At 46.1% G+C, this 23,702-nt stretch overlaps 1 protein-coding gene across 4 annotated transcripts in view; it reads right to left on the minus strand.

The window, feature by feature from the left end:
- The window catches only part of LOC144088423 (rab11 family-interacting protein 4A-like), a 77,398-nt gene extending 56,985 nt beyond the window's left edge, over nucleotides 1–20,413 (minus strand). Inside the window, exons 1-4 of one of the 4 annotated variants that reach the window (XM_077618826.1) lie at nucleotides 13,417–13,880; nucleotides 13,061–13,103; nucleotides 12,502–12,653; nucleotides 1,069–1,191 (exon numbers count right to left, since the gene is read on the minus strand). In XM_077618826.1, coding sequence (XP_077474952.1) covers nucleotides 1,069–1,191; nucleotides 12,502–12,653; nucleotides 13,061–13,103; nucleotides 13,417–13,445 — 347 coding nt within the window. In that variant the 5' untranslated portion in view covers nucleotides 13,446–13,880. Of the gene's footprint in view, nucleotides 1–1,068; nucleotides 1,192–12,501; nucleotides 12,654–13,060; nucleotides 13,104–13,416; nucleotides 13,881–20,258 lie in introns of those variants that run through there. The other 3 variants (XM_077618823.1, XM_077618825.1, XM_077618824.1) reach the window with 3 other exon arrangements.
- Between the last annotated feature and the right edge of the window lie 3,289 nt (nucleotides 20,414–23,702).

Consider the following 23,702-nt stretch of genomic DNA (forward strand, 5'->3'; position numbering starts at 1 on the left):
GAGCTACCAAACTGTATCTGGAGCGAGCTGCACAAGCAAATATATTGTTGTGTTGATTTAATAGCGGTTTTGTCAACCCGCAATGGCTGAAGGAGGAGAAGAAATTGATTTGTTTGCAGATTTACTGTCAAAGCCATTTTCAAGACGGACATTTCAAGAAAAAAAAGCTGGACATCATTAAGAAAGGTCAGACAACTCCAAAGCAAGCAAGCCTGTCACAACCGGGAACGAACATTTTCAGCACTAAATCGAATAAAAACGTATGCCAGAAATACGACAGGACAGGCTCGACTTTCAGCTTAAGCTTCGATGGTGATAGAAAAGAAGGAGGAAAGAAAGGAGGATGGATATTGTGTACAGTTAAAAAGGATTTTTGGTGAGTAAAATATGGCTATATTCCTAAATAATATTTCAATTGTATGAGGTTATTATTGATTGGATTGGATAACTTTATTCATCCCGTATTCGGGAAATTTAATTGTGACAGTAGCAAGAGGGTGAGAATGCAGATACAGGAAAGGCATAGTTACACATAGTTACAAGTTAGACAGTACAGTCGCAAAGGCCAAAGAACAACAAAGCAAAAGCACAAATTACAAAGCAAAGCAAAGTAAATGGGATCATTAAGAATCACCAAATCAAATTACATTACAGTCTTCATATGCTTATAGCTGTAATATTTAATAAATACACTTCTTGACAATTGTACTTGTGTTCTTGTATTTCCGCATAGGCGCGAACAAATGTAGTATGAAAGTAATATTAGGGGATGATCCGACAGCGGTTTTTCAATTATTGCGGATTACTGTACTAGCTAATCAACAGGACATATGAAATAGGGAACTTATAATAACATTAATCAACCAAAATAATTAGTGCGTTTACATTTTAATATAGAGAAGGGTTTTGTTCAGAACTGTTTTAAAATCAATCAATCAACTTTATTTGTATAGCACATTTGCAAGATCTACAAGTGAAGCCAAAGTACAAGATTAAAGTAAAAAAAAAAAAAATAAACTCTACATTCCTGCCGAAGATACTATTAGTGTATTCATTTGAACCACCAACCTTGATGGAAAGGAGTATTCCAAATTTGAAAAGCATTTGACCTTGGAGTTTTTATCATGGTTTGGGCTGCCTGGAGAGAAATCTACATCCTTCCCTTCCCCATAGTCTTCAAAATTTTCCTCCCTGGTGATGAAAGACAGAAACACATTTGAAAACCTGGGTTTGATAAATGATTGGTTTGATTCACTGAGTACTTCAAAGGTGTAGAGGGAAAAAAACAGATAATTGAGATTAATAAGGTAATTTCAAATGGCGATTTCTTGTTTCAAAAATTAACAAATGTGATTGTGGTATTCAATAATGTTTTCCAACCAAGCAGAAGGGGGAAAATATGGAAACAAACAATAAAAAAACTTGTTGCCCCACCACTGGCATTTATTACAAATTGGAGACTGTGAGGCATGGCATTTAATGAATCACAAACAGTGTCTGTCTTCAATCTGGCTCCAAATTTCTCTAATTGCTTATGTCAATCAGCTTTGTGTGATAGATACATGCCGTGGACCATTTGAAATTTCACCAAAGATTTTCATTTGGATTGATTTTCAGACTCTGCTTGATGGCACGCCGCAGTGTCATATTCAAGCAAGATTTCATCATCCCCAACATCCTTTCAAACATATCCAAATGTAAACAAAACTTTGTATTTGTTGAAGATTTTTTTTCCAACATGGCGCTGTCACGAGGCAACCAGTGGCAGTAGCTCTGTCCACTCTTATTTGTTTTTCGTGTTTTACAGCCTTTCTATCTTTTTTTTAGTACATTTTGATATTCCTTAATACATTTCTTTTTACTTTACTTTGTACTTTATACTTTTTACTTTAATGTTTTAACAACTTTCTTGGTTCTGTTAGCCTGGCTTCTTTCTGCTACTTCTTTTTTGGAACCATTCAGCCATGCCTACGCTGTCATACACATGGGACTAGCTGTGAACAACACGCAGCAGAAGGAGCAACACCTCAATGCCGCTGGAAATTCGGAGCTGGACAAAAGTGCCGGGAGAAGAAGCGACGCTTCAGACCAATCATTCCATTATGGGATAAGATGGAAGAGCTGTCGGCGCTTACCAGGCCGGAAACGGAGTCAAGGGGTTCTACTCTGCTACTGTTGATTCTTCAGCTCCAGACTACCGAGGAACTGTGCGGATAAGCTTGGAAGAGTGACTGCATATTTTCAACCTCGGTCACAGTCTGCAGAAGTTCCCAATCTTGAGGAAGACTTCCTGTGTGTGGTTCCAGTTTTATCCAACTCTACAACGTCTTTTTCTTGTGTGTGTATCCGTTCTTGCTACTGCAACCAAGATGGCGCCGCTCAAGTGGCAGCCGGTAGTGGTAGCTTCGTCCGCTCTTGCTCGTTTTGTGTTTTTGCTCCTTTTTTGTCTTTTGATTTCCCATACACTTTGCTTTGCTTTGTACTTTGTGCTTTTTGCTTTGTTGTTCTGTGGCCTTTGCGACTGTATTGTCTAACTTGTAACTATGCCTTTCCTGTATCTGCATTCTCACCCTCTTGCTACTGTGACAATGAAATTTCCCGAATACGGGATGAATAAAGTTATCCAGTCCAATCCAAGATGTAAAAACAATAATCCCCCTTCCTTTTCCCAGACACGCAGCCTCATATCAACAATGACTGTGGCTGTCTCCCTTCAGGAAGATGTCTTCTAAATATAATTTGAAGAACATTTTATTGTAATTTTTATATTATAGATGTTTTATTTATTACTGAGTAACTATGATGTCAGGAGCGGCCTGTTTGTCCCTCCTGACGTGCCAACAGAGAGCAGCTGCAGTCAATCTACTGATTGCTTCATATTTTGTTATTTAAAGAGCAATGAGTCATAGGACCATTGCCGGATCGTTTCTTCTGTTCATGCATGCGCGCAGCATGCTGCCGTTGTTGTTGTTGTTAGGTCACCCAGGCGCCTGAGGATTACCCTCAGCAGCGCTAGAGCTGTCACTGGAACGCGGATTAGTTCATCCAGGGGGTAGCCGGAGGTGTGGGGCAGTGCGAATATCTCCGGCTGGATGAAAAACGTAGGGCGCCACGTTCCTGGGTGGCAGCTCTGGGTGGTTTTGTTGGATTCGCAGGCCGCGACGGGTGGCCTCTCGGGAGACACCTTGTGAAGGTTCCAACTGTTGTCCCCCCCATGCTGCCGTTTTGCTTTCCAAGCCATTGTTGATTTATAGATCCTTGTTGTTTATTAAAGGATGTCGTTTGAAGCCAACTGCGTCGATTCAACTCCCGTTTCCCGCGGATGGGTCCTAATATATTCCCGATCACGCCGCGACGACGCGGCGAGATCATAACAGAACGATCCGGCCATAATGGACCCAGCGGGAGGCCACCCACGCTCGCGCCGACGCTCTCGTCGACGCCAGCCACCCTTTTCGAAGCCCCGCGACCACATGGATTCACTGAGATGCCCCACAAAGTCTTTTAGGGAGTTTATAATGGACACGCCTTGGTGTGGGCACCTCAGAGACGTTCTGGCAGCTGAGGAGTCCCGACTAGGAGGTAGTTCTGAGCCTCCATCCACCTTTAAACCCACCCTCCGCTCAACGCGTCGCACTGGGCTGCCATCACAGCTAAGTCATAATACCAAGGTTCCGACACCCCCAGTTCATCCCCCCAGTTATTTGAATTCAGACTCCAGCGAGTTTTTTTCTCAATGGAGGGAGAATCCCCAGCCTCCCTCGGCCCCATTGAACGCCAAATCTTTGTCGGTTGGGACTGACTTTTCTGAAGGTGAGGACGACCGGGAGCTAATAGATTTGTATGCTGGAGATTCGGACTCGGACAGTGATTTTCTTAGCCGATTTGGACTCCGATACGCTCCACCGGAGGACGTTGACCAATATTCCTCCGTTTACTCCTACCTGGATTACCCCGACCAGCATCTGCCAGGTCCGCGGGCCATCTAAAAGGGACCACCGCGTGGCGGCCGGCAGGGAGGCTCAGGTAGGAGTTTCGAACACCGCCCGTCTTGTTTTTTTGGGGAGGCGCAGCAGCGAGGTCTTTCACCTTGTCGGCTGGCCATCAGCGGAAGGAGGGCCTGGATGCTCGAGCCCCCTGACCAAGCTTCTCCCGACCACGCCGCTCCAAGCTTCTCGCCCGACCACGCCGCTCCAAGCTTCTCGCCCGACCACGCCGATCCAAGCATCTCGCCCGACCACGCCGCTCCAAGCTTCTCGCCCGACCACGCCGCTCCAATCTTCTCGCCCGACCACGCCGCTCCAAGCTTCTCGCCCGACCACTCCGCCCCAAGCTTCTCGCCCGACCACGCCGCTCCAAGCTTCTCGCCTGACCACGCCGCTCCAAGCTTCTCGCCCGACCACGCCACTCCAAGCTTCTCGCCCGACCACGCCGCTCCAAGCTTCTCGCCCGACCACGCCGCTCCAAGCTTCTCAAATACCCGTGCCCAAGCCACGCAAGTTACTCCCTTTGCCACCTGGGCCGCCAGTCGCACCCGTGCTGAAGCCACGAACCAGGCTTCCGGTGCCGGCTGGCCCATTTAGTTCCTGTTTGCCAAGTTCCCGTTTGCCAAGTTCCCGTTTGCCAAGTTCCCGTTTGCCAAGTTCCCGTTTGCCAAGTTCCCGTTTGCCAAGTTCCCGTTTGCCAAGTTCCCGTTTGCCAAGTTCCCGTTTGCCAAGTTCCCGTTTGCCAAGTTCCCGTTTGCCAAGTTCCCGTTTGCCAAGTTCCCGTTTGCCAAGTTCCCGTTTGCCAAGGTCCCGTTTGCCAAGGTCCCGTTTGCCAAGGTCCCGTTTGCCAAGGTCCCGTTTGCCAAGGTCCCGTTTGCCAAGTTCCCGTTTGCCAAGGTCCCGTTTGCCAAGGTCCCGTTTGCCAAGGTCCCGTTTGCCAAGGTCCCGTTTGCCAAGGTCCCGTTTGCCAAGGTCCCGTTTGCCAAGGTCCCGTTTGCCAAGGTCCCGTTTGCCAAGGTCCCGTTTGCCAAGGTCCCGTTTGCCAAGGTCCCGTTTGCCAAGGTCCCGTTTGCCAAGGTCCCGTTTGCCAAGGTCCCGTTTGCCAAGGTCCCGTTTGCCAAGGTCCCGTTTCCCGTTTGCCAAGGTCCCGTTTGCCAAGGTCCCGTTTGCCAAGGTCCCGTTTGCCAAGGTCCCGTTTGCCAAGGTCCCGTTTGCCAAGGTCCCGTTTGCCAAGGTCCCGTTTGCCAAGGTCCCGTTTGCCAAGGTCCCGTTTGCCAAGGTCCCGTTTGCCAAGGTCCCGTTTGCCAAGGTCCCGTTTGCCAAGGTCCCGTTTGCCAAGTTCCCGTTTGCCAAGTTCCCGTTTGCCAAGTTCCCGTTTGCCAAGTTCCCGTTTGCCAAGAGTTCCCGTTTGCCAAGAGTTCCCGTTTGCCAAGTTCCCGTTTGCCAAGTTCCCGTTTGCCAAGTTCCCGTTTGCCAAGTTCCCGTTTGCCAAGTTCCCGTTTGCCAAGTTCCCGTTTGCCAAGTTCCCGTTTGCCAAGTTCCCGTTTGCCAAGTTCCCGTTTGCCAAGTTCCCGTTCGCCAAGTTCCCGTTCGCCAAGTTCCCGTTCGCCAAGTTCCCGTTCGCCAAGTTCCCGTTCGCCAAGTTCCCGTTCGCCAAGTTCCCGTTCGCCAAGTTCCCGTTCGCCAAGTTCCCGTTCGCCCAGTTCCCGTTCGCCCAGTTCCCGTTCGCCCAGTTCCCGTTCGCCCAGTTCCCGTTCGCCCAGTTCCCGTTCGCCCAGTTCCCGTTCGCCCAGTTCCCGTTCGCCCAGTTCCCGTTCGCCCAGTTCCCGTTCGCCAAGTTCCCGTTCGCCAAGTTCCCGTTCGCCAAGTTCCCGTTCGCCAAGTTCCCGTTCGCCAAGTTCCCGTTCGCCAAGTTCCCGTTCGCCCAGTTCCCGTTCGCCCAGTTCCCGTTCGCCCAGTTCCCGTTCGCCCAGTTCCCGTTCGCCCAGTTCCCGTTCGCCCAGTTCCCGTTCGCCCAGTTCCCGTTCGCCCAGTTCTCGTTCGCCCAGTTCCCGTTCGCCCAGTTCCCGTTCGCCCAGTTCCCGTTCGCCCAGTTCCCGTTCGCCCAGTTCCCGTTCGCCCAGTTCCCGTTCGCCCAGTTCCCGTTCGCCCAGTTCCCGTTCGCCCAGTTCCCGTTCGCCCAGTTCCCGTTCGCCCAGTTCCCGTTCGCCCAGTTCCCGTTCGCCCAGTTCCCGTTCGCCCAGTTCCCGTTCGCCCAGTTCCCGTTCGCCCAGTTCCCGTTCGCCCAGTTCCCGTTCGCCCAGTTCCCGTTCGCCCAGTTCCCGTTCGCCCAGTTCCCGTTCGCCCAGTTCCCGTTCGCCCAGTTCCCGTTCGCCCAGTTCCCGTTCGCCCAGTTCCCGTTCGCCCAGTTCCCGTTCGCCCAGTTCCCGTTCGCCCAGTTCCCGTTCGCCCAGTTCCCGTTCGCCCAGTTCCCGTTCGCCCAGTTCCCGTTCGCCCAGTTCCCGTTCGCCCAGTTCCCGTTCGCCCAGTTCCCGTTCGCCCAGTTCCCGTTCGCCCAGTTCCCGTTCGCCCAGTTCCCGTTCGCCCAGTTCCCGTTCGCCCAGTTCCCGTTCGCCCAGTTCCCGTTCGCCCAGTTCCCGTTCGCCCAGTTCCCGTTCGCCCAGTTCCGGTCGGCCCATTTCCGGTCTGCCCAGTTCCGGTCTGCCAAGTTTCGGCCTGCCCAGTTCCTGGGTGTACAGTCCCCGCCTGCCTAATTTCACCCTGTCCGGTTTCCCCCTGGCCGGCTTCGGCCAGCCCAGTTTGAGCCTGCCGAGTTCCTGTGTGCCCGGTTCCCGCCTGCCCAGCTCTTGCCCGCCCGGAAGCGGCGGCGACGCGCCGGGGCCCCTGGACGAGGGGGCCGGAGATGGCGAGAGCGACTCTCTGGCGCCCCTGGACGAGGGGGCCGGCGACGGCGGCAGCGACCCTCCGGCGCCCTTGGACGAGGGGGCCGGCGACGGCGGCGAGAGCGACTCTCCGGCGCCCTTGGACGAGGGGGCTGGCGATGGTGGCGAGAGCGGCTCGCCGGCGCCCCCGGACGAGGGGGCCGGCGACGGCGAGAGCAACTCTCCGGCACCCCCGGACGAGGGGGTTGGCGGCGGCGGCGAGAGCGACTCTCCGGCCCTCCCGGCCGAGGGGGCAGGCGGCCCCCCGAGCAGCCAGGGTAAGGTGCCCGACGACCGTTCTAAGATTCTGGTGTCTGTTAAGGGCAGGGGGCTTGGCCAGCACCTTAAGAACCAGCAGGGAGGCCCGCTGGACCGGCTACTCCCACTCCTCCCCAAGGGCCGACGTGGACGCCCGCCGGATAGGCCCCTCCTAAGCCTCGTCTCAGGCCGGCGCGGACGCCCGCCCGACCTCCCACCTCGATACCTCGTCACCGGCCGGTGTGGACGCCTGCTGGATTGGCCACGCCCATGCCTCGTCATCGGCTGGCGCGGACGCCCGCCGGACCGACCACTTCCTCGCCTCGTCTCTGGCCAGCGCGGACGCCCGCCGGACCGGCCGCTCCCACGCCTTGTCACTGGCCGGCGCGAATGCCCGCCGGACCGGCCACGCCCACGCCTCGTCACCGGCCGGCGCGGACGCCCACCGGACCGGCCACGCCTCGTACCGGCCGGCGCAGATGCCCGCCGGGCCGGCCACTCCCACGCCTCGTTACCGGCCGGTGCGGACACCCGCCGGGCCGGCCACTCCCACGCCCCCTCACCGGCCGGCGAGGACGCCCGCCAAACCGGCCACCCCTACGCCTCGTCACCGGCCGGCGCGGACGCCCGCCGGACTGGCCCCTCCCTCGTCTCTTCACGGGCTGGCGGGGACGCCACCCGGACGATGAGAACGGAGCTCAACCGCCCTCCCTCCCTGCCTGATTTTTGCCTTTCGCTTTTCATGGACATTCGGCATTAGGACGTCTAGGATCCGTCCGTTAGAGGGGACGTACTGTCAGGAGCGGCCTGTTTGTCCCTCCTGACGTGCCGTCAGAGAGCAGCTGCAGTGAATCTGCTGATTGCTTCCTGTTTTGTTATTTAAAGAGCAATGAGTCATAGGACCATTGCCGGATAATTTCTTCTGTTCATGCATGCGCGCAGCATGCTGCCGTTTTGCTTTCCAAGCCATTGTTGATTTATACATCCCTGTTGATTTATTAAAGGATGTCGTTTGAAGCCAACTGTGTCGATTCAACTCCCGTTTCCCGCGGATGGGTCCTAATATATTCCCGATCGCGCCGCGACGACGCGGCGAGATCGGAACATATGACTTTAGTCCTGCAACCCAAAGTCGACGTCAGTTTTCCTTAGATCTTTGTAAACTGTTTTTTTCTGTTCAATTGCTCATGATTGCATTCGCTTAGCTTATCTATATATAAAGCCCATTTTCTTTAACCAGTGTTTTATAATCCAGTTGTACGTATATACTCCAGTTCCCTCCTATTTGGTCGTATTTTTAATTTTGTTGTTTATCTTAATTTCAAGTCATATTACTTTAATTTCTTTTTTTGTCTTAATGCTTTTTTTCCTGTCTTGTATGCATGCTGTTATTTAGTAGTTTGTCAAGATTTTAAACTGTGAGCAACCAACCATCTTTGACAACATAATGATGCATAATGTTTTACCCTCTTTAAGAAATGTAATAATTTTCTATAAATTGACATTTCTGACACTTGGACCATAATTCTCATCAGCCAACTTGGTGCAGCAGCTAACCAAAGTTGAATCACTCCTTTTTAACTGGAGATTAATGAACTGACAAAATCTGATGAAAGTTAGTTTTAGAACTGTTATAAAATGGCAAACCATGAAGAATGATTCCAACACAAAACTCATAAATAGGAATTCAAATCAACAATACAATTTATTAAACAAAGTGAGTACACCAAAAAATGTGAGTATTACAATGTACAACAAAAGTAGCATGACAGAGTCGGAGAGTAAACTAAGGAAAACATACGAACGGTCAGACAAGTAAAAAACTTAGGTATCGCAAAATCAATGTGGGTAATAAGGTACAACCAAAAACATCACAACCAAATTGGCATGAAATACAACCATACGAAGGAATGTTTGATGCACACACCGGTTAAAAAAAAGCAACAGTCCGACAGCTACTGTCTGTGACAGGCGCCCTTGTAGTGTTACCTCTATTTACGAATGCTTATACGTATGTTTTGATATGCAAGTTAATGTATCAAGATACGTGAAGATGTCTAATTTACAAAAGATCAAGCGAAGTACAAGTGCAATACTTATTGTAGGTGTGTATTTCCAACGTCTTCAATACCTCTTGAAACCGGATTAACATGGAGTATTGAGCTCAGACGACAGGGCCAGAAAGATATACTTCATCTATTTAATAGCAATCTTCATAACAAATCATGTTGCATGCTCAAAAAACGGTCGCTATCAGCAGGCAGTTTCATCTGACTGCCGAAAACTGAACCACATCCATCAAAGCCGAGAACAGGTCACATTGCCAACTTGACGTCAACAATGCTAAACAATAAAAATGTTTTATCTCACCGCTCACACTTCCAAACCAATGAACTCCAAAGGCAACTATGCTATGAAATTGGTACTCGGATGATTCGCCTAAAAACGTTTCGCCGACGGACGTTTCGCCGACGGACGTTTCGCTGACGGACGTTTCGCTGACGGACATTTGACAGACGGACAGGTCGCCGAATGGACGTTCCGCCGAACGGAGGTTTCGCCGAAACGGGATTCGCACGCTCGCCCCGCCCCCGGATCATGTGTGTACAAGTTTTTCAACCTCAATTCGGTCCGAATTTGAGAGCATTTTGAGCCGTTTGGCGAATGGACGTATATAGACGTTTTTTTGCCTCCATCGCGACATCATTGCGACATTTTACCGAGGAATTCACTTCCCTGGGCTCGGTTCTGATGTCCAAAGAGTTCCAGTATTTGTATTTAATCATTAAATGCTGTTTTAGGATGGTTTTGACCCGATTGCTGTCATTTTACGGCTCGGTTCTGCTACATCTGCCCGCCCAAGAGTGCTTATTCCCGGGCTGCCATGCCCGCCCAAGAGTGCTTATTCCCGGGCTGCTATGCCCGCCAAAGAGTGCTTATTCCCGGGCTGCCAGTGACGGTAGACTACAAAGGGAAATGAATCATTGATTTTTACTATAATTTGGACAACGCCGGCGGCGGGCCGGATTAAAAATCCTAACGGGCCGTATATAGCCCGCGGGCCGAGGTTGAAAAACTTGTACACACACGATCCGGGGGCGGGGCGAGCGCGCGAATCCCGTTTCGGAGATACCTCCGTTCGGGCAAACGTTCATTCGGCCGAACGGCCATTCGGCGGAACGGCCATTCGGCGGAACGTCCATTCGGCGACCTGTCCGTCTGTCAAACGTCCGTCGGCGAAACGTCTTTAGGCGAATCATCCGGTCACGATGAAATTATCACAATCCCCCCAACTAAATGATTAAACATGAAAACTTTAAAGGAAATATATACAAAAATCCCACCAATAAAGAACATGACCCAATCAATTCTTGATTGGCCCCTACATTATCCGGCCCCTAATTGGTTAGGCAGAAGGGCTAAGCAATTACCAACTTATTATCTATGCAAATATGATATCTCTGATCTGATAAAATAATAACAAAAGTCCCTTGGGGAGTATCCTGAAGTCCTCTCTTCTCAGGTTGCTGCTTCTTCCAGCAGGCACAGCTTGTTTACTCGTCTCTCCAGTATGATAGTCTTCGTCCTTATCTTCACTCTTTGTACCATCCCGCTTGAGTCCGGCAACGACTCAACTACTCTTCCCAGGAGCCAGGAATTGCGTGGGGAAATGCTATCCACTAGGAAGGAGCACAACATCTACGGTTGCGAAATTCTGTTTTGGTGTTGACCATTTCTGACACTTGAAGAAGTGGGAGATACTCACGATTTCATTTAGTCCAAAACAAATCTGATAAGTACATACTGTATTTGTTGAAGATGCCTGGGGGCGTGTTAGGTTGGGACTTCAACAGCAATAAGTGATTGGGTGTCAGAAGCTCAAGATCATTTGCGTCGTCCGAGATGGTAGTGAGCGGTCTTCCGTTGATGATACTCCCGACCTCACAGATCGTCGTCTGAATACAATCATCATTCATGGCTTTCTCATTCATGATGGAACTTAGAATTCTTTTGACTGTTCGAATCTGTCTCTCCCGAACGCTGCCTTGATGGGAGGCTGCTGGGCTGTTGAATATCCATTTGATGCCTTTCAATTGTAGGTCTCTTGTGATCTTGTCATGGTCCAGTTGAACTGCTTCGCTCAATTCTCGTTCGGCGGCCACAAAATTTGTGCCGTTATCAGAACGCAGGATGGTAACTTGACCTCTGTAGCATACAAAGCGTCGTATTGCGTTTATGCAAGAATCTGTGTCGAGGCTATCTGCGACTTCTGTGTGTACAGTCTCAAAGTAAGGCAAGCGAACAGCCTGTACTCCGGCCTCGCTTCACATCAAAGGGCCCAAAGAAGTCAACGCCAGTGTTTGTAAAAGGGGGTTTATCAGGTAAGAGGCGATCCTCAGGTAGGTTTGCCATTTTCTGCTCCCCGACCTTTCCTGTGATCCTGCGGCACACAAAACACTTGTTGAGCAACTTTCTGATAGCCGAGTTGACTTGTGGAATCCAATAGTTGCGTCTCAGCTGCGCCAAGACGTAGCTCCATCCGGCATGACCTGTCCTTTGGTGAATGTCTGTAAGGATCAGTGTGGCAACTCTGGGGTTCTTGAATATGATTGCTGGGCGTTTAGTGGTCTCTAGCATGGCTGACTTGTTGAGTCTTCTGCCGACCCTCAGAGTATTGTCTTGTAGTATAGGCTGCAGTCTGCACAGTGGACTTGTGACTAACTTGCTTTCCCTTCTGAAGCAGTTGGAGTTCTTGCTTGAACTCTTGTCTTTGGCTGGACTGGATTATCTCTGACTCTGCTGCAACCAGATCATCCAAGGTAAGTTTTTTCTTTTCCATTGTGATTTTATACTTCTCAATGCGCTGTTCTGACTTTGTCTTTAGCTTTTCAGGGTCCTTTTCTGTTTGGATGTTGGTTCTCGATTACTCTTTTCTTTCATCTTTCAGTTGTTGCAGTGTGTTCATTAGTTTTAGAATCCAGGCCACTGCTCATTTTAGTGTGTGCCATTTTGAATAGTAGCTGATCATCTTATTAATTGGTTCCTTCTCCTCTTCGACTTTGATTGTGTTGACCGTTGTTGCATTCTTGACCTCAGGGTTGCCTAGAAGGCTCTCCCTCCTTTGTATGGGTTGCTCTGGTTATTTAGGTTTGATAAAAAAGCACTGGAGGTAATTTATCAGTGGAATCATAATGGTTTTGTTGTTATGATTGATTTAACAGCTGGACGATTCAACAGTATTATCAATACAACAGGAAAAGCAATTTCTAGAGAAATCATGTGGGAGTGCTGTGGGGCTAGTATTTGCTTTTTCTGATTTATATACATAAACTCACCGTTTTTGCAAAATAGTGTTTAGGAAGACAGACTCATTGGCATTCTCAGCACAGTGTTCCATATCACACTGTTCATATTCCTTATGTGCACAGTTTTGTGGACAAGGTTGCGGGCACAAAATAATAGGAGGGTCCAGCTTTGCCTCTGTAGTCTGAAAGAAGACAGATCAAAATAAGGTAAATATTCATTGATTAATTTATAATCTCCGCTTATTCTCACAAGGGTCGTGGGTGGTGCTGGAGCCTATCTATGTCAACTACGAGCAGCAGGAAGGGGACACTGAATTGGTTGGTTGCCAGCCATATATATATATATATATATATATATATATATATATATATATATATATATATATATATATATATATATATATATATATATATGTGTATATTGTTATATATTCATGATATATTCTCACCAGCCTATAACCCTCTTGATATTATTCACAATAATCATATATTATTTTTCTCTCAAGTCTTGTATTTAGGGAGCTTTAAATGGAGTTAGAGCTATGGGAAAGTCGTCTTTTCTCTTATAAACAATGTATTGAGAACTCACCTGGGATCCCATCTCTGTTTTCCGTGTCTTTATTAAAAAAATCCTCCAGGACAAAAAAAAGAGCACGTAGCTTTATAAGTGCGAGGTCGAAAAGAAACAAACGCTAAGAGTATATATGTGTAAAACATAAACAATTTCCAGATAAATCCTGATGAAAAATATATGTAATATTCTGAATTACAATTTAAAACATCATCGCATGTATGTCTTTTACAAGACGTTCGATTTGAATGCAGATTGTTATCCACAAAGCCTGTTTATCATTTGAAAAGAATTACATCACCTGCAAATAATAAAATATAGAGTGCCTCCTCTCATCACCTTACATTTCCCCCGTTGAATTTAAAAGACATTACCTCGTCGCTCTGGCCGAATCGACAACCATAACCCTCAATTCCTTCGCCTGGTTGAAGCATTAGTCTGGTTAGTAGTCAAAATTCTGTTGCTGATGTTGCTGATCGCAATGTCCACCCATGCGTTTCGTAATAAAATTGACTGCACAACTAACGACTCCATTCAAACCTGCAATTGACATCGCTAAATCGCACTGATGCGGCAGGATCGAGCAATTGCAGATTTGAGTGCTGGAATTCTACGGAAAATGGTAACGGTGTACGATGAGTCATAACTATGATACCACACTGCGGTCAAGTGAGCCGTTGTTCCTCTTTCTGTAGTCAAGCCACCCGCGCTTAAATTTCCGTTGTCCAATTCCTTCAGGTTTTACGGCAAAGAGGGAGGACGCGCGCATTATCGGAGAAAAACAGAAGAGGCTGACGTCACCGCCGAATCAAATTCAAGCGCTTCAGTCTGTAGATTTTTACTCACTCTCATTCGAATTGCAATTTAATTAAATGTGAAGATGCCATATTGACAAATAAACGTCACTCTTTAAATAAATAAAATAAAATTACGCCAATGATTTTTTCTGTCCATCGAAGAAATTCCAGCGATGACGTCACCAGGCAGTTCAAGTATACTTCAGCGTTATTAATAAATGGTGCGTCGTTGAAAAACTGAAAGGTCTACAATAAACAGGAGGTCATTAGGCGCTAATACCAGTAATAAATTAATAAATAATAAACCATTTGACGTATTGACACCAAGTTTCCAGACAAAATAGGTGATGACTTTGTGTTTATCGAACACCTTTTAGTTTTCCAACGACACACTCCATTCATAAATTATTAAATTACTGTTATTAGCACGTAATTTCTTCATAATCTCACAGGCCATTTGACCCGTTGAGCACAAATCAACACAAGTGGTGGATAATTACCCCCTGTTTATTGTACACCTTTTAGTTTTTGAACGACGCACAAATCAATGGCGTACTTTTATTTTATTTATCTAAAGAGTGACGTTTATTTGTCAATTTAGCATCTTTACATTCAATTAAATATCAATTCGTATGAGAGGGAGTTGAAATCCACTGACCGAAGCGCTCGATTGGTCGTCTTATTTTTATCAGTTCATGCGCGCGCCTGTCATTTTCTGCCTCTTTGCCATAAAACCTTAAAGTAGAGGGCAAACGAAATTGAAGCGCGGCTCACTTGACTTGGAAAAGAGAAACAGTGGCCTCTTTGCCATGAAACCTTAAGGTAGAGGGCAACCGAAATTGAAGCGCGGCTCACTTGACTTCGAAAAGAGAAACAGCGGCTAACTTGACCGCAGTGATACCACGGAAGTACCCCCTCACCCTCCGAAATGCCCTTCTCCTCGTCTTGCTAATTGAAGAGACAACATGACACTGCAGTCGAAAAAAAACGGATGAAATTATATAAAACCTTGTTTGAAATACTATCTCTCTCTCTCTCTCTCTCTCTCTCTCTCTCTCTCTCTCTCTCTCTCTCTCTCTCTCTCTCTCTCTCTCGCTCCCTCCCTCCCTCCCTCCCTCCCTCCCTCCCTCCCTCCCTCCCTCCCTCCCTCCCTCCCTCCCTCCCTCCTTCCCTGCAATCCAATCCAACCCTCAAAAACTATTTTATGGCTATAAAACCTCTACTGCAGCTAGAGCTGCGACACATAAAAAATAATCAATAAATCAATGCGCAAAAATTGGGTAAAATCCATTTCCTAGCAGCATTACATGATTAAATACAAATACTGGAGCTTTTCACACATTAAAACCAGGCCAGGGGGGCGATTTTCCCGGGAAAAGACAGCAATGAATGTCAATGGCGTACAGGCAAACATTGCCCGAAAATGGGGTAAAATCCAGCCGAAAACAGCATTTATTGATTAAATACAAATACTGGAGCTTTTTAGACATCAGAACCGGGCCCGGAGTATCATTTCCCCGGTAAAAAGACAGCGATGAACGTCGATACGTCCATACGTGAAATGACAAAAAATGCACTAAAATTAGGTGAAATCGACTTCCTAGCAGCATTTATTGATTGAATACAAATACTGGAGCGTTTGAGACATTACAACCAGGCCAGGGGGGTGATTTCCTCAGGAAAAGACAGCGATGGACGTCAATGGCGAAACGGCAAAAATTAAACTGGGGTAAAATCCACATCCTAGCAGCATTTAGTGATTAAATACAAACACTGGAGCTTTTCAGATATCAGAACCGGGCCCACAATTTAAATATTATTTAGGAATATAGCCATATTATACTCACCAAAAATTCTTTTTAACTCTACACAATATCCATCCTCCTTTTTTTCTTCCTTCTTTCCCATCGCCATCGAAGCTAATGATGAAAGTCGAGCCTGTCCTGTCATATTTCCGGCATAGTCCGTTTTGAAAATGGCTTTAAATCAACACAACAATATACTATTTGCTTGTGCAGCTAAGAGAAAGTGCCGCATACACCATTTTCCCGGCTGTAACAGGCTTGCTAGCTTCGGAGTTGACCGCCCTTTCTTAATGATGTCCATTTTTTTCTGGAAAAGTCCGTCTGGAAAATAGCTTTGTGAGCGAATCTGCAACAGAATCCATTTGTTTTTGCTTCTGTCGGCCATTGTGGGTGGAGTTTGCGATCTGTGGCTGCCTCCCTATGGCTTTGGCCCACCTACTAGCCAATCATAGTTGGTGAAAGCAATGACGTATCCCAGCCAGCAAAATGCTAATGCGTATGAAAAAGCATTGTGGGGTTGCCAACTCGAAATCTGATTGGTTAAAAGCAACAGTCTAGTTTAATGCAGCAGAGCCCGCAGAACTGATTGTGAAGGCTTTGAGGCAGATCTGATCTGGCAACAAATAATGGCTGAAATGTGATTGGTTAAATGCTTCAATATGAAAACACACATCTGGAAGCAGTGCAACCAGGGGGAAAAGCAATGAAAGAAAGCTAACAGACCACTTGGAATAATAAGTATTGATGGACAAAATATAATATGATTCAGATATTTCTTAGGCCAGCAGAGAAGGCCTTGAAGGCCCTGACAGCCCGCCACTGATATATATATATATATGTATATATATATATATATATATATATATATATATATATATATATATATATATATATATATATATATATATATATATATATATATGCGTTAGGTCTTGTGAGTCATGGGGTGGACTCTTCCTTGCTTGTCCCTTTCGTCGAAATTTCCTCCCACTCTGGCCCAGTTGTGTCCCAGGCTCGTGGTGAACGCTCTTCTTGTCTCGGCTCCATTCAGGTGGAAACTTTGTCTCAGCTGTTCAAAATTATTGGACCATTCAGTTGGGTTCTTTATTGTCCCAGTCTCTTCCATGCTTTGGTGCATTCGGACTCGGTCCATGGACGGTGGACGAGAATGGTTTGATCGCGATCTCCGTTCACTTGGAAGTGTGGGTTTGCCACTTCAACCATGGGATACACCTGACTTAGTGGTGCCCATGGTGGTGGGTCAGGGCGAGGTACTTGGAACGCCACCAGAGAAGGATAGAGTTGTCCTTCTCCTGTTCTTTCTTTCTGTCCTCTCTTCTGCATCTTTTGGGCATTGGCCTCGTTTGGGCCTGAGGTTACCTTGCACATTATGTCTGCAACAAGTTAAACAGTTCCTACAAGAATTGTAAAATAGGTATTTAGAGACCTGTTGGCACATGGAACACACACTGTACCATGACCATCATCCCCCCTGTCAAGACATGAGACTTTCCATGGCTCAATTTCGCAATTACTTAAAACAATGATTGTGGGACGCAGAGCTTGTTTTCTACTGCATCAAGGCCATTGTAGTTTCTCTTTTCCTGGTCGTTTATTTTAACCCTTTGTAAGAAGGTTTAGTCTCAATTGAAACACTTTCACCTTTTTTTCATATGGAAACAATAAAAACAATATGAAAGAGTTCCCTATGGTTTATGACAATTTATGACAATTGACAATTGGGCTTTTGTCGAGTCAATGATGATGACAAAGCCTATGTCCGATTATTATTATTATGGCATTACTTGCTGAGCAATAATCTTTGGCATTGCTCCCTGAGCAATAATCTTTCCAATCAATATTGGAGTGCTTGCCATTTCGTTTTATTACGTCAAAAGGTTTCTCTTGCCTGTCTCCTCAAACGTTTCAACTGAGAGAACCTTCTTACAGTGCAAAAGGTGGATCCACATCCCCCTTTCGGCTATTTTCATGTCTGCTGGTTGGTCAGCAATGCTTGGTGTGGCCAGTTCCAATCGTGTAGTGAGTAATGGTGATTTGTATGGTCTACCAAATAGGATTTGAACTCGTTATGTACGCGCAGTAATTTGATAACGAAATATGGAACCTTTTGCCAATCCCCTCAATTATTTTGTTAACACAATTTGGGTGCCTTTAATACTATAAATCAATGGTTCTTTGGAATTCCATATCGTGCATTGTCTTTTTTTTGTTTTTTTTTCTCAGTGCTCCCAAATTCCCCATTTTGCAGAGCAGCTTACCACCTGTTGCTGTCCTATCAGCACTAATCATTCCCAAAGGAAATAGGTCAACGTCATTTGGTTGACATCAATGGTCCGATGCTTATGCAATCCGTAATATTATAATAGTCAATAATATGACCCACGCCAAAGCATATTTCACCCGCTCACGACAAAACAAGGAATGTTTCCCGTGCACTGAAAACACTCCATGCCTCCTCCGTCCTAGGGAAATCATGCCTATCCTAAATCAATTATTTTATCTAAATCAGTCAGGTACAATTTACCAAATTATTTGGATGAATGCCATTTCTGCATTGTTATTTTCATGTTTGCTATCATTAACAACCTTAATACTTAAGGTCTAATTCGCTAATCACCCCATATTGCTAACCCACCCAAGGATAACTAAATTCACTGTCTAAATTCCTATTCCAACCAACCAAGGAGACGATGTTTACTTAAGATAAAAGCCATTTTCTGTAGCTCACTGTTACCACAATTAAAACTAAAACCTACTGTTGGAATAATCCTTAGGTATTTCCAAATTCACAATAAAAGAGGCATTGGAAGTCATATCTTTGTTTAATTCTTGCAAGAAGAGAATACATCCATCCGCAACTCCGGTCAGGATAATTCTAACAACTCGAGGTCTCTCTCGCTAATTTATTCATAAGATTTTAACGCCATGCCCCACAGAAGTCTAAACATCTTTAGAGTCTCATAACAATTTATCACAGTAATCAAAACAATTGTAGGTCTGTCGAATTCTCCCAAAAGCGCCAGTTGTGGACCCGTCCTGCCTAGCCAAAACAGTCCACCATTCCCAAGGGCGTTTTTTGTGGACTCCTCTTCCGAAGCCGAAAAACAGTCCACCGTTATTGTTGTGAACCCATCCTGCCCAAGGCCATTCCCAGTCCTCTTGATGCGAACCATAGTCCTTACTTTTGCAAGAGATGCATTAAAATGCCCTTTGTATTAATGTCAATTACTCTTTGTTGCAAGTACATATAATATAATAATATTGATACACATCTATAATAATGATAAACCTAACACCTACCATAATTAAATTAGAGAAAATAACCTTCTACTAGGCATTTCCTAATGACAAATTTCAGTGTTTAATAAAGGACCCACAATTTGTCACCAATATGTCATAATATTGTCAATTTTATCATCCCTTTTTCTCTAACCAGCTCTCTCTGTCTCTGTGACTTTGTCTCTTAGCAGAGTCCCTGACTCTATTAACACGCCAAGACCACAAGTCCCTGACTTTTGTCCCTGACTCAACACTCTTAGCGGAGTCCCTGACTCAACACTCTTAGCGGAGTCCCTGACTCAACACTCTTACTTCACGTTCTTTTTCTTTCTCGTCACTTACTTTGTTATGAACGTCTTATCTTACGGCTGTATTTTATGGTACTCGGACATTTCGTTGAAAGACGTTTGGTGCCTGGACGTTTGGTCCCCGGACGTTTGGTCGACCGGACGTTTGGTCGACCGGACGTTTTGTGGAATGGACGTTTGGTCACTGGGTTCGCGAGTCCCGAGGTTTGAGTCACGAGACTTTCATTTGTTTAACCCTAACCCTAACCCTATTCACTCAATGTTAAATAATAGTCATTAAATCCCTATTCCCCCAATGTTAAAATATATCAATTGCATGTGAACCCGTTCTACCAAACGTCCGTTCTACCAAATGTCCGTTATACCAAACGATCGGTCGACCGAACGTCCGGGGATTGAACGTCTTTCGACGAAACGTCCGGTCACGGTATTTTACGCTATTTCTCTCTAGGGACGTCCCGTCTTAATTTATTATCTCTTAAATACTTATTTTGTTATCTTATTTATCTGCCTACTTTAGTCATTTATTTCCTTATTTTGCGCGGCAATCGTCGAGTTTTATAAGTGCGTCGCAATGCACCTCCCGGTTTTATCTATTTCCCCCTGAGGATTACGCATGCTATCACAGTTATTATTCTATTTTTCTTATATTGAGCTGTTTTACTCACTCTCTTGGCATGGTATTTCTATACCTTTACTCTATTTTAACACAATCTTTGAAGTCCCTGGACGGGGGGTGCGACCTCCCTCCTCTGGAAGACTGACGTCACTCGGTCTACCTCGTGGATCGCCACCTAGTGGATCGCCCGGAAAGGCAGAGCCTTTCTCGGAGATAGGCCGACTCTCAGCGTCAATCCGTTGTATACCTTTACGTATTTATCCGACTTACATACTTCTCAACGGTATACAGAATGTTTCTCCGACGAATGGAGCATTTCCCCTTCTCATAGGGAAACAGGCCTTATGCTAGATTGGTTTTACGAATTAATTTTAACCAGTGCCTTACCGTCTTAGGTGCCTGTCTTGGTTTGTTGAGATTCGTCACTGGACCTCGGGGCGACGGGGGACCCTCAATGGGGGATGGCTGACGTCAATTTCTTGGCCTCTCGATTCCCCGTCGTCCCGATGCCACAGATCTTGAATCCTGGGTTTCAGCACCAAAAATGTCCGGTCCACGATGAACATTCAATAAAAGTCGAACACAAGTAAGCACGCCAAGACAGATGAGTGAAATTTTGACGCTTCTGCAGAAGGGGAGAGAGAACAGACAAAGAGTTACTCTGCGTAAGACTCCGGTCAATCTTCGACTGTTTCCGCTCTCCAATCTCCGACTCTCCTTTGTGCATCAACAATTTTATTAGGGCAAGATTGCGTGACATACAAAGTCTCTATGACAAAGATGTGGTGCTGTGACACGGATTGAAGGCTGTGACACGGATTGAAGGCTGTGACACGGATTGAAGGCTGTGACATGGATTGAAGGCTGTGACACGGATTGAAGGCTATGAGACGTATTGAAACATTCTTTTTGTTTACGCAAGATTATTTCACAGAAATCCTGAATGAGGGTACTGTAGGGGGCGGCCTCGGCGGCGGACGTCCAGAAGCCGCTCCACCTTGAAGTCCGGGCTTCCGTCGATGGCGATGCCAGTCTCGACTGGCTTGATTTGTGATACATGGAAGGTGGGATGGATGCTGAGGGCTGCCGGAAGCTCGAGGCAGGGGTTTACAACCCGTTCAATCTCATAGGGTCCAGCAAAGCGGGGGTATAGCTTCCTGGTTTTCCTTTCCTAGGGGGGTCTCTGAGGACAACCAGATCTGACAACATAGGCCGGAGCAGGGGCAAACTTTTTGATTCGCGGGCCACAATGGGTTCTAACGTTTTACAAAGGGGCCAGACCAATGGATGGATTGCTTTGGTAACCCCACCTAAAAAAATACACATCTTGGGGTATGGAGAAAACGTCTACTTTAATTTCAAATGAAAATGAAGATAAGCATTACAACAAAATATCTGACTTCGGAATGAGTCTTAAAACACTGAAAATCAAATGAATAAAATGTTCCTTTTTTATTTACTAACCATTTCTATTTTAAAGCATGGAAAGTTCTGTTATCCTTCGGGATATCACCATCACTCTCCTCATGGCTTTCTTTTGTTTCCCAAAAAAGTAGATGCATATTTACTTGTCCTGCTTCTATTCAATTTGTGTCCCTGGGGCCAAAAAAACAACCAGTGCAAGGACAAAACAGTGGCAGCAAGTCAGTCTGTGGAACGGAATTATATTTGATCAGTGCGCACTGTTTATTTTGAGAATGTGCGCATCACAGAGACACTTTCAATTTTAATGGGAACAGTGTTGTTGGTCTCCTTTTTTAGCCAGCGCATCAAAGTCTGGATGTATTTATTTCTTGACCTACTTATTACCTATCTATTTATGTCTAAAATGCCTTTCCTATTCATGCATCCTCACCCTCTTGCCACTGGAACAACGAAATTTCCCGAATACGGGATGAATAAAGTTATCCAATCCAATCCAATCCAATTTAGTTTTGTTGTGGTGATTCTCAAAATGGGTCTGAGGTGTTGGTCTGTTAACGTGGATCTCTGGCTGACTTTGTTCATGATGCTGAAGGTCTGTTCACACACGTAGGTCAAGCCGAACAACACCAGCATCTTCTGGGCTGCCCGCCGCAGCCTTGGAAATGCTGCTTTATTGAGTGAAGCATTGAAGTCATTTCAGAGAATTCAACTTCTCTTTTAAGACTGGAGGTTGAACAGTTCGAGTTGGAGCTCTTCTGGAGCAGTTTCGGAGTGTTGTGACAGAAGGCTGCAATACCGATTTACATAGATATTCCTGGTGGATGATGCAGTGGAGGAAAATGACATCCTGGTCAGGGTTTTCATATTTCCTTCTATTCTAGATTCTCCTCAGCAGGCCAACGTTTTTTCCCGTTGAATTCCGAATTCGGAGATCCATCTGTGGTGACAATGACAACCTTACTCCAAGGAAGCTTCACATTTTCGATGACAGCAGACACCCGGTCAAACAAGTCCTCTTCCCGTCTCTGTCCTTTCAGAGACTCCATTGTCAAAAACTGCTTTGTTATTTCAAGTGTTGTTGATACCTCGGATAAAAATGAGTATCTAAGCAGTGTCTTTGACATCATTGCTTTCATCCAGTGCTAAAAAATACAACGTGAATGATTCCGTCTATAAGTTCCACACAGCGAGTCACTGTCCACCATGAGAAACTGATTTTCTCAAATTTGTCTTTGGTCACAAAATGCCTGCTGTCTCCACCATACATTCTTTTAAAAACTCACTCTCAGACAGTGTTTTGCTGCCCTTTGCTATTTTGAATGAAAGCATAAAACTGGCCTTCGTACTTGACTATTGAATGGCAGTTTGACGGTGAAAAAAAACTTTGTTGAGCCTTTAAATTAGCTGTCAACTTTTGAGCATCAGCTTCCCTTTCTTTTGATGACAGCTTGCTAGAATAGTTAGCATGCTTTGTGGCAAAGTGCCGGCTAATATTATATTCTTTAAAAACCGCAACAGTTTCTTGGCATAATAGGTCACCAAATGATTGGTGTTCAGTGAAAAAATATTTAGTTGTCCACTCCGTATTGAACACTCTTTGTCCACTTTCCGTTTCTTAGGTCCGCTCATCTTTACAGAAGGGCTGATGGATCAAGAAGGTACAAGGGTAAAGTGCAAATGTGGAGTAATAGGCCTACGCTTCACCTGAACAAAGCCAATGCATCTACAGAGCATCTAGTGGAAAAACATTAGAATAACAGGAAAAATAAAAAAAATAACAAGGTTTATTTATGTAATATTAGTTCGGTGGGCCGGATTAAAACGTTTAACGGGCCGCATGTGCCCCCCGGGCCGTATTTTGCCCATGTATGCATTAGAGTGTGAATTGTGGGCAGTCGATCCAAGGCAGCTGGTCACAGGTTGGTTGGCATGGGTGGTGCAGCAAAGCGTTGGTTCCAACTGTTGATTCATACGCTCACATTGTCTGTTAGTCTGTGGGTGATAGCCGAAGGAGAGGCTCACCGGAATATCCTGAGCTGAGCAGAATGCGGACAGACATGGGAGGTGAATTGGGGACCCTGGAGATGATGTCGGTAGGTATTCCATGCAGACGGAATACATGCTGAACAAGCTTGTCGGCAATCTCCTGGACTGAAGGTAGCTTGCGGAGTCCGACAAAATGGGTGGCCTTTCAAAAATGGTCAATAATTGTCAGTATAACTGTACAGTAATCCCTCGAATATTGCGGTTAATATAGACCAGACATGGATATAAAAAGAAAAAAAACGTGAGGTAAGGTCACCCCTATAATAACATGTTGATTAAAGCTGGCTTTACCATGAAGCCAGGCAGCAGCATTCCCACACATGATGATGGTGATCCACACGTTCAGTTAATCTTTGAATA

The sequence above is a fragment of the Stigmatopora argus genome, chromosome 14, assembly GCF_051989625.1.
Source record: "Stigmatopora argus isolate UIUO_Sarg chromosome 14, RoL_Sarg_1.0, whole genome shotgun sequence".
Lineage (NCBI taxonomy): Eukaryota > Metazoa > Chordata > Actinopteri > Syngnathiformes > Syngnathidae > Stigmatopora > Stigmatopora argus.